Below are 18,000 nucleotides of genomic sequence, written 5' to 3'. Positions count from 1 at the left end.
AAACAGTTTGCTGAAGACATGTCAACAAACCACATGGATTACTGGAACCATGTCCTATTGTCTGATGAGACGAAGATTAATTTGTTTGGTTCCGATGGTCTCAAGCATGTGTGGCAGCGACCAGGTGAGGAGTACAAAGATAAGTGTGTCATGCCTACAGTCAAGCATGGTGGTGGGAATGACACCCCCCCCCCCCCCCCCCCCCCCACCTATTCAATCTCTGTAGCAATGCTGACAGCGCTCCTGTAACGAGTCATGTGACATTTTGGAGGGAAACTGACAAGCAGTAGTCAATTTGGACATGTAAGGACGTACGTAGTTCCCATGCGGTGTACTCACTTTTGTTGCCAGAGGTTTAGATACTAATGGCTATATTTTGAGTTATTTTGAGGGGGAAGATAAATTAACTCTATTATATAAGCTGCACACAGACTCCTTTTCATGTGTCAAAGTTTCATTTTGTCAGTGTTGTCCCATGACAAGATATATTTAAATATCTGCAGAAATGCGAGGGGTGTACTCACTTTTGTGATACACTGTATGTCTTTCTTATATATTACATCCTCTGGTTGTCTTACGTCTTTGACCGTTATTGGTGGTAATTTACATTGTTAGTTTTGTGTAGCGATCGCAAATTCTACTCAGTGACTTCCAACAAACACTTTAAATTTTTTCATCAATAACAAATCTTAATTCTATTGATATATTTTCACTTCCCCCTTACTAAAGTTGTTTATTTACAACAGAAAAGGTAACAACAGTGGCAGTCAAATACTACTTTATTTTATTTTTTTCAGGTTATTCATTCTCAGACAGAAGCATTACGGCAAAACACCACACTAAAAAATAAGTAAAAATATCAAAATGGCTTACCTTTTCGGGGGACGCTATGGTAGGCAATGGGTCAGGATTGTCATGTGTAGGAGAATGACTTCACCCTGCTGGCGTTAAACTGATCTTTCGGACCCATTGTACACATTTTTTCCTTTGAGTCTTTGGTTTCGGGAAACGTATGAATAAAACATCTTTCATATGTGGACAGTCGTAATGTCTAGAGTCGTTTCTAATTTGATCGGCATGTTTGTTTTTGAAAGATTACTGGAGAAAACTAGCAGAAATATAATGGTTTGTATGCAAGGGCGTGTCTATAATGTCCCACTTCCGCTTCACGATGCGACGTCATGGTCTAAAAATAGCATTTGTGCGGCACGCTATTGGTGTACATTTTTGGTAGACTATTCTTGAAAAATTAGCCTTCACTGTTCTAATTTTCCGCTCCATATTTATCAATAATAGGGAAAAAAAACTTATCAAAAGCTTAAATAGCTCTTTTTACAGATCAGATGTTTTTTTTGTTTTTTTTATCGCATGATTTTTTTTTTGGGGGGGGGGGGTAAAATATTAGGCCTATTTACAAAAACAGTGTTGCAAATCGATACTATTGTTTCCTTTTCCTCCAGAGTAAAAGCTTGCTGTGTATCTAGCTGTTACTGCTGACCAATAAGACAAACTAAAAATAAAAAAATGAAAAATAGAAAATCAAGGACATAAATTTGCTTCAGTCATTCTTTTTGATGTCAAGTCCAGCATCTCATGTGATTCAATGGGTTTTTTTCTTTTCCTACAATGAACAAAAAGTTATGATAACTGGGTTGTGCGCCTGTTCTGGGGCACACGTTCCACAAAAAATACTGAAATTCATATTTGAAATATGTTTATGAAAACAAATGTTCCCGAAGTTACAAGAGACAGCAATGACACAATTTAACTCTTATATTTAGATAAAATTTGGTCATGTGGGATGAGACAAGAGAAAATGTTTTTTTTTTTTTTTTTTTTTAATCTGGTCTTATTTAGTAGTTACTAGAAAAGGTTTCTTCAGATTTTCACAGTTTATGGGGGATAATCTTTCCCCATGTTTTACGCTTGAGTGTGAAATGCAAAACTGCAAGTTAAATGCATGCTGTTTCTGCTTACTGAAGCATTTAATAATTATTTCCCCCCCAAATGAATAGACCTTTGTTCCATGTCTCAGTGCAATGTGTCACGTCCACAGAGGCTGAAGCATAGCTCAAAGGTCAGAGGAGCTTTGAGGCCAGTCCTTGGCAAATGCATACAAACAACCGCAAGGATGCACGTCCTCAGAGACGCACAAGCAACATCGCAAGACCAATAATGTCTCATCCGCATCATATCTGCACTGGCTTCTCACGACCTGATTGTTGCTTTGACGCGATGTGCGGGCGTTCCTCAGGGAGGATCCGCGCATATGTTTTTGTGTGTTAACTTATTTTGACCTTTATACCTTACTAATTTATTAAGTGCAATAGCAAAAGTTGCTATTTTGTTATATATTTTGAGTCTGTGAATGTTTGCTGCCAATTCTCGTGATACAAATGTACTGGACATCTGTAAGATTCTAGATCTTTTGATATTCACAAGTGGATGCGTCTCATATGGTCACGTGGTCTGGATTCCTGGCTTTCAGTAACGAGCAATCTCACATGTTTATTTTTCCAAACCAGTAATCTGATTAAAGTTAGTTTGCTTAGTGTCTGCGCATTACTATTTTGTTATTGCCTCATAATGTATGTAGAGTGAAGAATATTGTAGTCATGTGCGAAGAGCATTTTGAATAGAAACTGTTTGAAAGCTTCCGACTACCTGGGGTGAAAGTGGGCCAGAACGGTCAGGAACGCAGTTCCGGTATAAGATTCAGGGCCGGAACGCTGTTCCTGTATACGGTGCTTTGATTCCGAAAATATGACGGCAACTGTCAAAACGCTATGTAAAAAAAAATACAAAGCTGCCAAACGTGCATTTCATCTCCAAGTAGAAAACAATCTACAAAAAAATCAGATTTACATACACAAGTGTTAACAACAAGCATAATAAAGTGCCTGTGTAGCGTAATCCATTTCCACCGATATTTATTTTATTCCATGGACGGCATGGAGGTTTTCCCAGCTGCTGCAATTATCAGAGTCTGACAATGACGAGTCACGTCAATGTGCGAATGTACGCAGCAAAGCAAAACGCCTGGACTCATTTATCCATTCAATTGGCTGACGTACTGACATGTTATCACCAGAGATGGTTCGCTCTGACTGGTTCAAATGTGCATGTTTTCTGAAACAGCAAAAAAAAAAAAAAAAGGCAATGCAACAGAAAATGGGAAAAAAATTAAGAGCAGCAAAGAGTTAAGGAGGCTTATTTATCATATTTAGTTTTATTTGCTCTGATGGGGAGGTTCACATACTACATCTTAGCTGTCAATGTGCACTTTGGACTTATATTTGTTTATTTATGTTAGGCTACTTAATATGTTAGTTATATCTTTATTATTTAAAAACACAACAAAAAGTAAATGCTTACATTATCTTCAATTTTAATATACATCCCATGTTCCTAAATAGTTAAAATTGAGATTTGGCATTTAGTATGTGAGGAAATGAGGGAAAATAAAAATTAGGAGATGGAGGTTGGGGGGTATAGCTGTTTTTGATAACTTTTATTTAGCAAATCGTTGAAAAAATACAATTTTGAATGAAAATCAGGTTTTGTATGTGTTATAGAAATAACTGACCAAAACAGTTTTCTTTGCATTTCAGAAGTTTTTACACCCCCTAAATAAATAAATAAATAAATAAATTAATTAATTAATAAATAAATAAATAACATTTCTTGCTCCGGCAAGAAATTCTAACCACTTTCACCTCTGCCGACTACGCGTTTGTTTCCATGGTAACCGCTCATAGTTACTTCCTATTTTGGTCTCGAGTCACACGTGTTAGTGTTTTGGGACTGAGAAAGGGGTGAGGATCGCTGGTGTACATTCAAGCCGAGTACAGCCACCTGTTGAGATATGCGATGTTACGTACATCTGTGTGCATCCATAAATGTAAGTGAGTATTTTTCCTACATTCTGGAGGGTTCCAGCGATAGGTTGGAGCCACTACATGCATGGCCGTTTCGTAGCTTTGCCGTTGCAACAGTCATAGCTCCCGCTCATCCTCGACAAGTCGGCGAGCATGGTTTACATCATTTTCGTGTTACATATTTATGCCGTGAGGTGACGTGTTTGATCAGCATCTTTGGGATGTGTTGTAAGTCCGATTTGTTACGAACCACGAATGCGGAAAACAAGATAGGACCCAAGAACAGACAGTCGAGGGGAAGCGTTGAAGAATTTATTAAACACAAAAAAAAAAACAAGACACGCGATTGTGGAAAAGAGGGAACAACAAAAGGTGTCTATGACGGGGATCAATAATGCGAAACTAAGTGGTGGGCAGAGAGCCTAAAAAGACAACAAACATACATTCAATACCTGCACATGGTAGAGGATAATAAAACAAAGGCGGCTGACGAACAAAATGGCAAATACAAAGCGACTCGGAAGTAGTATGCGTCAAATGGTGACCAGCAAGCTAATGTCTCGGCACCGTTGCCTTGAATTACCGGTGTTTATATACTAATGTTGATTAGCTGGAATTAGCTGCAGGTGCAATGTCGGGAATGCCCCACGACCGGCTCTGTAACAAAACAAAATCCAACCAGCACCAGAATGTGACACGATTGAGTGTAAAGTACTTAGTTGCCGCCACGTTTTGTGGCCATATTGACCGCATGTGTGTATGGCGTACTTCCAGGTTGTGCGCGAGCACCCGCCCCCATCTTTGTGTTTATTGCACTGTGCAATTCATTTGTGTGTTGTTAATTATTGTGCAGTCAATTTGCATTGTTTTACATTGGCACTGATATTCTCTTAACCCTAACCTGTAAACCCTAACCCAAAGTTCAAAACTTTTGACATTAGGCTTAATCTTCGAGCTAGCGGGGGTTTAATTTGCCAGTGGAGTTGATTTCAACAAATTCCGTGCAGTTAGTCAGTTATTTGATAGTTTCAGGCTCTGGAGTGGCTAAACTTCCGCGAGTCAATTATGGTTGAAATCAACTCCATCGCCTAATTAAACCCCTGCTAACTCGAAGATTAAGGCTCTTGTAAAAATTCTGATCGTGCCCTTAAAATTCAATTATCGGAAAGTTAATTATATGCGATGAAATGTTTCTGTTGTCATTTTTATGTTGAGCCAGCAAAGGGAGGAAAATGGGTGAAAAGTAACTGATAAATCACTTTTAAAGTAACCGAGTTACTTTGATAATAAAGTAATCATTAAAGCAACTACATTACTTTTTTTAGGCCTAATCAGCAATTAAATTTTTTTTGTCAAGTAATCTTTGACAACACTGTTCATTAATTCATTCATCTATCATATTATTTATCCTTATGAGGGTCTCAAGAATGCCACAGCCTGTCCGAGCAGACTATATGAAGTATGCGGGGTACATGGAACTGCTTGACAGCCTATCGCAGAGCACATATAGGCAAACATTTCATCCACACAATTACACTTACAGACAATTTGGAGTGTTCAATCAATCTACCTTGCAGATCAAAGATTAAATGACCACACACAGTAAAACAATAAGATTACATTCGCTAGAGTATATGTTTTTCAGACTTCACTTCCAAGTGTGTGTGTGTCAGGTTTTCGGTCTGCATTGACTTGCAGTGTATCCACAAACGAGCACAGTACAGTGGGACTGCTGCATCTCTCCTGCTGATCAAAAGAAGCTTGAGTGACAAGCAGGCATCTGCACAGGATGTTGTTCTATGCTTTGCACACCACTCTGGATGGTAGTCACACACACAGTTAACAGATAGGCTTATTCTATCATGGCTTATGGAAAAAGATTCCTATCTGACTCTAAGCATTGAGTTCAGCTCATGCAACAGCAATATGTATATATGGTTGGGTTTACAGTACATTGCTTCTATTCATAGAGTGGCACCAAAGTTAAATTTGTCTGAATTTCACAAAGAGGAAGTAAAATAAAAAGAGGAAGAGTTTATTACTTTGTATGTACTAAGTTTTAAGAAAATCAGTTGAGGAAATGTTACAGTATTTGCATGTGACTATTTAGAATGAATCTGGTGGACTATTCAGAATTCAGGTCCTTCCTTCTTGAGATTTTTATAATCAGTGCTGATGGCCAAAAACTAAAAGACAGAAAAGAGGACGATTCAGAGGCGTGATGGCTTTGTGTTGATGTGTGTGTTTGTGTCTACTATGTCACCTTGTACTGATACGTTGGGTCAAGTTTATTCCAAGGCTCAGGATTATTGGTCTTATCCCAGCTACAATAAATATGAAGAAAATGAATGTTAATTTCATATGATAGTTTTTCAAAGTACTGGTGTAGCCACTTTATTTTGTATTAGTGACACATAGACTTCATAATATATTGATGGGACACAGAGCGCGGGGCCGATTAATATGGGGCCTATCTACGTCAAAGCTGACTGAGTGGAAACACAGACTAAGAGCTTTTTACGTTGAAAATCCTTGTGAATAAATGCTTAAATCACTGTATTCTTTATAGATATGGACGTAAAACAGTCTCGATTCTTGATTAAAAGCAAAAAAAAAGAAATCCGGCTGTTAGCATTTATTTTACGTAAATATGTCAAATGTGCTGCTAGTCTCTAAGCCACTGTGGCTCCGCCTTATCACCACAAATAGCTTTTTACGTCAAAAATTCTTGTGAATAAATGCTTAAATCCCTGAATTCTTTATAGATATGGACCTAAGACAGCCTTGATTCTCAGTTAAAAGCAAAAAAACCTGGCAGTTTGCATTTATTTTACATAAATATTGCGACGCTTGTATGACGCCAATGCCGTAGCAGTTAATTTCTCCTATTGATTTTTGTTGACAACGTTTCAAAATGCATGCATGGTACGAAAAATATAATAATTACCTTGAATCCTCGAACAAATCACTCCTGAGACAATCCTTCCTCTTTGTATGCGGTACAGCTTTCGTACTTATTCAACCTCAATCCGGCGTTGGATTGCTGCATGTGTTTGAGAATAACTGTGACCAACTGAAGCGGAGTGTGGGACACCCCCTACTTGAAGGCGTGGCTCAGTGTCTGGGGAATGTATCTCGTCAATATCATTATGAAGTCTATCAGTGACCCTTTTTTTTCTCAAACAATTCAATGACACAATATGGTGTCACAAGGTCAAGGTCCTTACGTGACATGAGGTCCTTTCGCCAGTCGGACTAGGTATAGACCAGCGCCGCCCATCCCCAGACAGATGAAGAAAAACTGAGGGATTAGCTGAAGAGATAGAAACAACAGAAGGAAAAAATTGTATAATTGTAATTAGTTTATATTTCTGCAAACAGCTCATTAATCATTTTTGTTCAGCGTATGCCAAGAAATTTAACTTTTAAGGATAAAGTGCCTATCATAAAAATTCCCCCCTTGGGATGTTTCCCCCCTTTTTTTGCATTCATAAATCAATCATGGTCACAACAATTTGGCATTTTTAACACAAAAATGTATTGGAAAAAAAACTTTAATGTCAAAGTGGCCACCCCTATAAATTTGTTGGCCACCCCACTGGCCACCCCGCTTGCCAGTATATCGTTAGATTGTTGTAGCATCAGTTACGCATTTCATCCCAAATGAATGCATTTATTTTGTTTTGTTAAATGTACACCTTATGCCTAATATATAAATAAAACAATAAAACAGAATTGTTGTGGAACTCAAAATGTTGACTGGACAGTTATGGACTATGCACATTAAATCATTTGTAACATCAAATATTACACAATACACCAAAGTTTATCAGTAGGTGTGTCTTTAAGTCTTTCTGATAGTTTTCCTCTGATCTTTTTACTGCAATAATATAATGAAAACCTGAAATTATGGCTTTTATTTTTGGTGTGCCACCCTAAGATTTTAAGTGGCCCCATCTGGCCACCCCTATGAAAAATTTCTGGAGGCGCCACTGGAGTCAGTGTTTAGTAAATGCACCTTTAGCTGCAATTACAGCATTGATTCTGTGTGGAGAAGTTTTAATCAGGCTTGGACATCTGCCCACTGCAATTCGGCTCCGTTCTTCTTTGCAAAACTGCTCAAGCTCTGTCAAGTAGTGCGAGAATCAGGCATGAACGGCCATTTTTAAGCCCAGCCACAAATTCTCTATCCACTGCCGGCCAAAAGTATTGGCACCCCTGCAATTCTGTCAGATAATGCTCAATTTCTTCCAGAAAATGATTGCAATTACAAATGCTTTGCCAGTAAAATCGTCATTTATTTTGCTTGCAATGAAAAAAACACAACAGAAAAATAAAAATAAATTATTATCATTTTACACAGAACTCCAAAAATGGGCCGGACAAAAGTATTGGCACCCTCAGCCTAATACATATTAGCACAACCTTTAGACAAAATAGGGTGCCTTCTCCAAACTGGCATTTTTAGATCTCTCCACAGGTGTTCTATGGGATTCGGGTCTGGACTCATTGCTGGCCACTTTAGAAGCTTCCAGTGGTTTCTCTCAAACCATTTTATAGTGCTTTTTGAAGTGGGTTTTGGGTCATTGTCCTGCTGGAAGACCCATGACCTCTGAAGGAGACCCAGCTTTCTCACACTGGGCCCTACATTATGCTGTAAAATTTGTTGGTAAGTCTACAGACTTCATAATGCCATGCCAAGTAGTCCGGTGCCAGAGGGAGCAAAGCAACCCCAAAACATCAGGGAACCTAATTGTGGGGACCGTGTTCTTTACTTTGAAGGCCTCGTTTTTTTCCCTGTAAACTCTTTGTTGATGGCTTTTCCCAAAAAGCTCTACTTTTTTCCCATCTGACCAGAGAACATTCTTCCAAAACGTTTTTGGCTTTCTCGTGTAGGTTTTGGCAAACTCCAGCCTGGCTTTTTCATGTCTCTGGGTCAGAAGTGGGGTCTTCCTGGGTATCCCACCAGAGAGTCCCTTTTCATTCAGACGCCCGACGGATAGTACGGGTTGACACTGTTGTATCCTCGAACTGCAAGACAGCTTGAACTTGTTTGGATGTTCTGTCCACATCTAGGGAGGTTAGCCATTGTGCCATGGGCTTTACACTTATTGATGACACTGCGCACGGCAGACACAGGAAGATTCAGGTCTTTGGAGATGGACTTGTAGATTGCACATGCTTCCTCACAATTTTGCTACTCAAGTTCTCAGACAGTACTTTGGTCTTCTTTCTTTTCTCCGTGCTCAATGTGGTACACACAAGGACACAGAACAGAAGTTGTGTCAACTTTAATTCATTTTAACTGGCTGCACGTGTGATGTAGTTATTGCCACCACATGTGCCACAGGTAAGTAACAGGTGCTGTTTATTACACAAATTAGAGTAGCATCACATTATTTTTCAATGGGTGCCAACACTTTTGTCCGGCCCATTTTTGGCGTTTTGTGTAAATGATAATATGTTTTTTTTCCCATTATCTTTTGTGTTTTTTCATTGCAAGCAAAATAAATGAAGATATTACTACCGAAGCATTTGTAATTGCAATCATTTTCTGGGAGAAATGGAGCATTATCTGACAGAATTGCAAGGGTGCCAATACTTTTGGCCAGCAGTGTAGGATTGAGGTCTGGACTTTGACTCGGCCACTCCAGAACATTTACCTATTTTGTTTTTTTTTAATCATTCCTGTATTTCTTTTTGCAGGATGCTTTGGATCATCGTCTTGCTGGAAAACAGTTTCGTTTTCGTCAACAAAGACGATAACGAAAAAACTTCCGTCGACGAACAATTTTTTCATGACGATGACGTGATAGTGATGCGCTAAAAACGTGGCTTGGGAGACTAGGACATAACAAGACTCATGCCAGTTTTCGTCTGACGAGACGACAACGAGATGAAAATGTGACATATGTCATATGTTCACAATGGGTGACATTTTCATATTGTGCTTGGTGTATATTAGCTTGCATCGTAGCAGTGATTGGGTCGTTTCCCTCATGTGAGATGTGCTGCGCCTCTCCGTCACTCGCCTAACAGGAGTTTAGGATGTGTCTAGGTTTGCCAACCGTCCCATGAAAAATAGAATCATCTGGTATTCAGAAAGAAGCCATCCCATATTAAGCTTACAAGGGATGCGCTTTGTCCTGTATTATCATGAAAATGGAAAATAGTGTTTTATTTGTAGAACGAACGAATATTACTGTGATGCTTCTTAAGAATACAGTGCCTTGCAAAAGTATTCGGCCCCCTTGAACCTTGCAACCTTTCGCCACATTTCAGGCTTCAAACATAAAGATATAAAATTTTAATTTTTTGTCAAGAATCAACAACAAGTGGGACACAATCGTGAAGTGGAACAACATTTATTGGATCATTTAAACTTTTTTAACAAATAAAAAACTGAAAAGTGGGGCGTGCAATATATATATATATATATATATATATATATATATATATATATATATATATATATATATATATATTTTTTTTTTTTTTTTTTTTTTTTTTTTTTTTTTAAACCTGTCCTGTTCAGCTGTTTGACACAGAGAATGGAAGTCTAAGTGCCCGGATTCTGAACAGTTTTAATGTTTCACATTGAGAGTCTGACATACTCATGATCATTCAAAATACCTTTTTATTATGACAAAGCAGCGAACAGGAAGGGATTATGGGGGGACAGAAGAAAAGAAATACAAGAGAAGAAAGAAAAGAAACACATACACAAACAACAACAAGAAATACATTGAACATCTAAACTAGTTACTAATATGCTGGTGCTATCGTCAGCGAGATGTATTTCCGGTTTACACCATGTGGGGGCCTATTGGCCAGTGAAAGAGGAGAATGGGGGTGGGGGTGTCTATAAGACTATAAACTAAGTGATTGAAAGGGGTAGAGTGTACACAAATCAGTTCTGTGATCTAGAACCCAGTAATCGTGTGAATCTCTTATGAGTGAAAGCCCGTTGGCGACCAACCCTACGCCGCCGCATCGCCAATCCCGGCACCGGAACCCCCAACCCGAGCATGCCCTAACCACATCCAGCAGCACGCAAGCCCCACCGGGCGCGCGACAGCCACGCAGACGGGCGGAGAGACCGCGCGGGCACCAACCCAGGGCCACGGCCCACACCCAGCCAGCCCGGGGAGGGAGGGCGTGCGGGGGGGCGGGGGGATCCACGCGCAGCCCATCCCTCCTCCAACCGCCCAGCAAAGGAGCCACCGTCACCCCCCCCCCCGGGACCAAGGGTGGTCCCCCGGGCCACCCACGCGCCCATCAACCGGCCTTCAGGGATGGCAGGAGGGGACGCATCACCAACCCCACGCCTACACCCACCCCCGCCCGCCCACCCGGACCACGAGCCACAGCCACAGCCCCCCAACCGGCACGGCACGCCACGGGCCCACCAAGCCCCAGGCAAGGCAGGGTCCCCCGCCGGTGCAGGCGACACCCCGCTGATACACCGGCGCCCAGCCAGCGACCCGCGACGGAGCGCAGGGCGGACGCCCAGCCAGAGAAGAGAGGGGAAGGCGGAGGCAGGAGAACGCCCAGGGACTGCCATGGGGCGTGCAATATTATTCGGCCCCCTTGCATTAATACTTTGTAGCGCCACCTTTTGCTCCAATTACAGCTGCAAGTCGCTTGGGGTATGTTTCTATCAGTTTTGCACATCGAGAGACTGACATTCTTGCCCATTCTTCCTTGCAAAACAGCTCGAGCTCAGTGAGGTTGGATGGAGAGTGTTTGTGAACAGCAGTCTTCAGCTCTTTCCACAGATTCTCGATTGGATTCAGGTCTGGACTTTGACTTGGACATTCTAACACCTGGATACGTTTATTTTTGAACCATTCCATTGTAGATTTGGCTTTATGTTTTGGATCATTGTCCTGTTGGAAGATAAATCTCCGTCCCAGTCTCAGGTCTTGTGCAGATACCAACAGGTTTTCTTCCAGAATGTTCCTGTATTTGGCTGCATCCATCTTCCCGTCAATTTTAACCATCTTCCCTGTCCCTGCTGAAGAAAAGCAGGCCCAAACCACGATGCTGCCACCACCATGTTTGACAGTGGGGATGGTGTGTTCAGGGTGATGAGCTGTGTTGCTTTTACGCCAAACATATCGTTTTGCATTGTGGCCAAAAAGTTCAATTTTGGTTTCATCTGACCAGAGCACCTTCTTCCACATGTTTGGTGTGTCTCCCAGGTGGCTTGTGGCAAACTTTAAACGAGACTTTTTATGGATATCTTTGAGAAATGGCTTTCTTCTTGCCACTCTTCCATAAAGGCCAGATTTGTGCAGTGTACGACTGATTGCTGTCCTGTGGACAGACTCTCCCACCTCAGCTGTAGATCTCTGCAGTTCATCCAGACTGATCATTGGCCTCTTGGCTGCATCTCTGATCAGTTTTCTCCTTGTTTGAGAAGAAGTTTGGAAGGATGGCCGGGTCTTGGTAGATTTGCAGTGGTCTGATGCTCCTTCCATTTCAATATGATGGCTTGCACAGTGCTCCTTGTGGTGTTTAAAGCTTGGGAAATCTTTTTGTGTCCAAATCCGGCTTTAAACTTCTCCACAACAGTATCTCGGACCTGCCTGGTGTGTTCCTTGGTTTTCATAATGCTCTCTGCACTTTAAACAGAACCCTGAGACTATCACAGAGCAGGTGCATTTATACGGAGACTTGATTACACACAGGTGTATTCTATTTATCATCGGTCATTTAGGACAACATTGGATCATTCAGAGATCCTCACTGAACTTCTGGAGTGAGTTTGCTGCACTGAAAGTAAAGGGGCCGAATAATATTGCACGCCCCACTTTTCAGTTATTTATTTGTTAAAAAAGTTTAAATTATCCAATAAATGTTGTTCCACTTCACGATTGTGTCCCACTTGTTGTTGATTCTTGACAAAAAAATTAAATTTCATATCTTTATGTTTGAAGCCTGAAATGTGGCGAAAGTTTGCAAGATTCAAAGGGGCCGAATACTTTTGCAAGGCACTGTATGTAGCATATGCGCCTCTCCTGCTTTTTGACACACGAACTGACAGAACAATGACAATGGCACTCTTCTCATTGGTCGAGGAAGTTCTGTGACTTGCCATAAGGAAAATGGAAAACAACATCAGAGTGTGGGAGATAAGAGGTTTGAGTGAAGCTCGACTAAAAAACACGTTCAAAATGATGATCATTCGTTTTCTTGTTCTTCTCTCTGTACGTCATTTTCACTATTTGAATTATGTTTTTTTATTTTTTATTTTTTTATGTTCTGTCAATTACATTTGCATTTCCACTTGATATTTGAAGGGACTATTTGCAAAACTTTTATTGCTGAGGGGGACTATGAACAAACCTAAATTGTTAAAAAGGAAAAAAAGTTTAGCTCATCAGAGAAATGTTTGCATGTTTAAAAAAAAAAGAAAGAAAAAAAAAACCAGCAACTATTTTTTAAAGAAAAAAATAAAGGGCCTACAAACAAAAACACAAACATACACGTAAAGGCGCCATCTAAATTTAGCATGACAGATGTTGTTTTACTTTTATTTTTACTATTTTAATTTTATTCTTGTATTTTTTGTATTGAAAATACATTGCTGATAATTATTGTTTTTCATGTGCTTATATCACTCAAACATGTACCTAACTAATTTAGTTTTGAGTAAAATTATAATATTATAATAAAAACAAAAAACACTTTTCAAACACAAAAAAATTATTAAAGGGTGACAGTTATCGGGCCGGCCGGCTCTACCAATCAGGTGTCCTTTTTTTCCAAAGGCGTTGGCAACCCTAGATGGTTTCAAACTAGGCTGCACTCCATCTTGCTTATGCTCTAGACTCATGATAGGCACTGTAAGTGGTACAGATGATAAATGAATATAAAATTTAATACATTATTGTTCAAGTTTTGATTTGTGAAGGAATGTGCAGTGCACTTTCCGTGTATGGAAAACAAAAAGAACAAAGCGCAAAGAGCAAAGATTTTCGGCTTCAATGACTTGTTTGTAAACCCAATGAATACAGCTGTACACACAAAGAATGTAAACACTAGACTAATCTGTATATTTACAAACACATAATTCAAAATCAGCTGCAGCCTCCATTCAAACTCAATTAACTAGATTCATCTAAAGACATGGACAAAATTGTTGTTTGCCTATTGTGTTGTTTTAATCAAGGATGACGATAACGAAAATATTTTGTCAACGAACAATTTTTCTCATGACGATGACGGGCTAAAAACGTGTCTTGGGAGACTAAAACATAACGAGACGGATGCCAGTATTTGTCTGACGAGATGAGAACGAGATGAAAATTGTCCATAGTTTCCATCATAAATTCACATTGTGTGACATTTTCTTATCGTACTGTGTAGTTAGCACGCATTAAAGCAATGTTTGGTCATGTCACTCATCATGTGACGTGATGCACATACACGCTTACTCACTGGCCGCTGAATAAGCGTGTGTCCTCTCCAAGCTCCAGACTTTTGTGAAACACATGTCAGGTCAGGTGCTGCTTGGTAAGTTTTGTTTTCTTATCTTGGCTAGATATGCCATGATGCTTTAGCCTTTAAATGTCTATGCTGAGTGATCATCACACACTAAATGTAACTTGTAGCGTTAGCATAGCGTCAGCATTAACATTTAGGTTAGTGAGTGTCTTCTTAAACTCTTGGGAAAAAAATTACATACAGTTCGGCTTTCAGGTGAGTTTAATTAATTGAAAATAATGTACTGTTTTCCAGCTGAGTGTGGTGTGGTGAATGGTGATGTCCTTGTAGACTCTACAATTATGTGCTGTCTGTCAATGTTTATGCGAAATTGCTACAAACCTCTTATTTATTTATTTATTTTCATGGACTAAAACTTTTGAAGTTTTTCGATGAAAACACATTGAGAACATCTCGACTACAACTAAATGAAATTTGTTCTTGTTGACTAAAACACGACACATATTTTCAAATGATTAGAATTTGACCAAGACGAATAAGTATTTTCGTCCAAAAGACAAAGGCAAAAATTAAAAGGGATGCCAAAAACAACACTGTGAGCCTGTTAAAGAAAGAAAACCCAAAGTGGTCACTGAAAATGATATAAATACCGTATTGGCCCGGATATAAGACGGCCCTGATTATAAGACGACCCCCTCTTTTTCAAGACTCAAGTTTAAAAAAAGACTTTTTGAACACCAAATTAATTTTTCATACAGAAAATAATTACAGTAAATCTCAAACAAATGATTTTAACAATATATTTGAGAGAAAAAGCATGTTATTTTGACTCATTCAAATCTTAATATCTGAACATTTAAATATATAAACTAAAGTGCAATCATATTCGTAAATGAATGGCTTCTGGTTTTTTAAATTGTTAAAATTAAATTAAAGTGATAAAACAACAAAAATGCAATAACTGCATTAACCATAAGGGGTCGCTTTGGCCTGGGGAGTGAAGTTCAGCATTCGCTTCAATGATATCTGGCGCCATCTAGCGTCGTGAATGGGTATAATATCTAGACCCCCAATGTAAGACTACCCCCACTTTTTCAGTCTTATTTCAATTATATCTGGCGCCATCTAGCGTCGTGAATGGGTATAATGTCTAGACTCCGAATATACGACTACCCCCACTTTTCAGTCTTATTTCAATGCAAAAAACACCGTCTTATATTCGGACCAATACGGTAACACAACAATGTATCAATTCATTCATTCATTCATGAAACATCTGTACCGCTTATCCTTAAAAAAATAATAATTTAAAATCAGGAATTTGCATTTTATGCTCCAACAGATATATTCCTAAAAATACTAATGAATCTGGCTTCAGAAAAAGATTATTGCAACATTAACTTTGTTTCGTTTCACTGAGTAAAAACACATTTCTTGTGGCACACCATAACGGCGATGTGGTGTGTGTCAATGCACATTTTGTCAGTCTTGTCAATTTTTAAGTTAAAACAGTTTCAATAACACTGAGCAGCAACAACAACAAACACATTGTTTTAGCCGTGACAGCTGTTTCTAAAGGATTTTAGGTGTGGAATCAGGTTTTTTTGCTAACAGGCCAAGTGTTTTTTTTCTTCACAGTTTCTCATCCTTTGTATAAACAGAGTGTTAATTACAAAATAAGGTACTTTTGTACGGCGTTCCTATAGGTCAAAAACATGTCTTGATAGTGAAAAACAGAGATCAGTTTTGGATTGCGAACACCAAAATGAGTTAAAACAGCGGTTAGACTGAAAACAACAATTGTGGTGGCCAGTGTAATTCTCCCATAAGATGTGTACAAATGAAAAGCACAGTGTACCTAATCTGCAAAATGAGGGGACACGGTTATGTTGAAAGGCTGCATTGCTACATCCGGCACAATGTGTCTGTATCTTAATGCATCTTATAAGGCATTCTGGAGAAGCATTTGTTTAAAGCTTAGACAAATTGTGCAACAAAATACTGAGTTTTGGTGCCATCCTTTATAACCAAGACATTTTTTGGACCACTAAATAAAACAACACCTGATTTTCATTAGTCAGTGTAAAGTTATGATATTTTAGTGAACATTATTGGTTCTTCTTCCCGATATTTCTTTCAATGTGCTTATTAAAATCAACTTGGATAAACCAGGACTTGTAGCTTCTAATCAGATGAATGGAAAACAAACAAAACATCCAGAAAAGAGGATTACTTACACCGGGGTGCTTCCTTGCATGCTCCAGTGCTGTCCGAAATATCATTTTGAACAAAGGCAGACTTAACTCTGCTCCTCGCAACTCAGAATAGTCTGTTAGTTAGTTCACAACCTGTTGCGCTGAACAAGGAGGCAGGATGAAGGGGGAGGAGGAGTGAGAGCAGGGAAGAGTTTTTTGTTGGTTGCCATTCATTTGACATGTTTCTTTTGTAAAGACCTTAGCGACACTTGTTGATTATGATTATGTGACTACAATTCCTAAGTCTGCCAAGCTTATGAAAGCTTTTAAAATGAGATGAGAAAGGTCTTTGCTCCCTAATTTCCTCGTCTCCGGGGGCCACTTGGGAGCAAACTGGAGGAAACGGGAAGTTGTACAAACACAGGGCGTCCTTAGTCGTTGTCCATATAGATGTTCTCACTCACAACATATCAATTACTGAGACAACACAGGAAGAGATTAACTCTCACCAGAGCCACAGTATTCAGAGAGCTGCAAAAGCAAATACAAAGTGAGGCAGGGATGAAGCTCCAGCAGTTTAAAAAAAATCAAAGAAAATCTAACTGAGAAATGTAAATAAAAGTGGAATATAGCTTTAAAAAATACAAATGTTTTCCAATATACATAAGCCTAATTAAGATGCACAGAAAGTTTAGTGTTGTGCCACAAGAGAAAATGCTTACCTAAATGTAAGGGTTGTTCCTTTCACTTTTCATAGTTATTGTAGTGAAAGATGTGTCTATCTAAATCAATCAATCAATCAATCAATCAATCAATCAATCAATCAATCAATCAATCAATCAATCAATCAATCAATCAATCAATCAATCAATCAAATTTATTTATATAGCGCTTTACAAGACCCGAAAGGCCCTCAAAGTGCTTCACAACAAAAACATGGCTCAAGATTAAAAAAAAAAAGGCACAAAAGTATTATACAATGACATTAAGAAAAAAAAAATAATAAAATGAAATTAAAATTGGAAAAAAAAAAAAAAAAAAACTAATAATAATAATAATAATAAATACCAATACCAATAAATAACAATAATAAATAAATACATAATTACTTTTGGGGGTAAATGACCAACGTCTGGACCCCGTGCAATGTTATTATCTTTAACAAAAACGAACAAAATGATTAAAACAAAAATGATTTTCAAACTCTAGTTAACTAATCATAGACTTCATAATGATATTAGCGGGACACATTCCCCAAACACTGCGCCATGCCTTCAAGTAGGGGGCTTTCCACACTCCGCTTCAGTTAGTCACAGTTATTCTCAAACACATGCAGCGATCCAAAGCCGCATTTAAGTTAAAAAAGTATGAAAGCTGGATCGCATACAAACAGGAAGGATTGTCTCAGGAGTGATTTGTTTGAGGATTCAAGGTATTTATTATGTTTCGTACAATGCATGCATTTTGAAAGGTTG

General features: G+C 38.9%; 1 protein-coding gene across 2 annotated transcripts; it reads right to left on the bottom strand.

The window, feature by feature from the left end:
• Window positions 1-3,206: 3,206 nt before the first annotated feature.
• Window positions 3,207-16,801, bottom strand: ndufa4l2a (NDUFA4 mitochondrial complex associated like 2a). 2 transcript variants are annotated; one of them, XM_057829345.1, is made up of 4 exons: window positions 16,568-16,801; window positions 7,106-7,191; window positions 6,142-6,202; window positions 3,207-5,621 (listed from the first exon to the last, which is right to left on the bottom strand). In XM_057829345.1, exons 1-4 carry the CDS (start codon window positions 16,610-16,612, stop codon window positions 5,520-5,522), a joined length of 294 nt encoding a protein of 97 aa, XP_057685328.1. In that variant the 5' UTR covers window positions 16,613-16,801; the 3' UTR covers window positions 3,207-5,519. The 2 variants fall into 2 exon arrangements, with proteins under 2 accessions (XP_057685328.1, XP_057685329.1); XM_057829346.1 differs by having other exon boundaries at window positions 4,011-6,064.
• Window positions 16,802-18,000: the final 1,199 nt, after the last annotated feature.

The sequence above is a fragment of the Corythoichthys intestinalis genome, chromosome 2, assembly GCF_030265065.1.
Source record: "Corythoichthys intestinalis isolate RoL2023-P3 chromosome 2, ASM3026506v1, whole genome shotgun sequence".
Taxonomy (NCBI): Eukaryota; Metazoa; Chordata; class Actinopteri; order Syngnathiformes; family Syngnathidae; genus Corythoichthys; species Corythoichthys intestinalis.
Note: the sequence above shows the minus strand (reverse complement) of the source record. Positions and strands in the feature narration are given on the sequence as shown.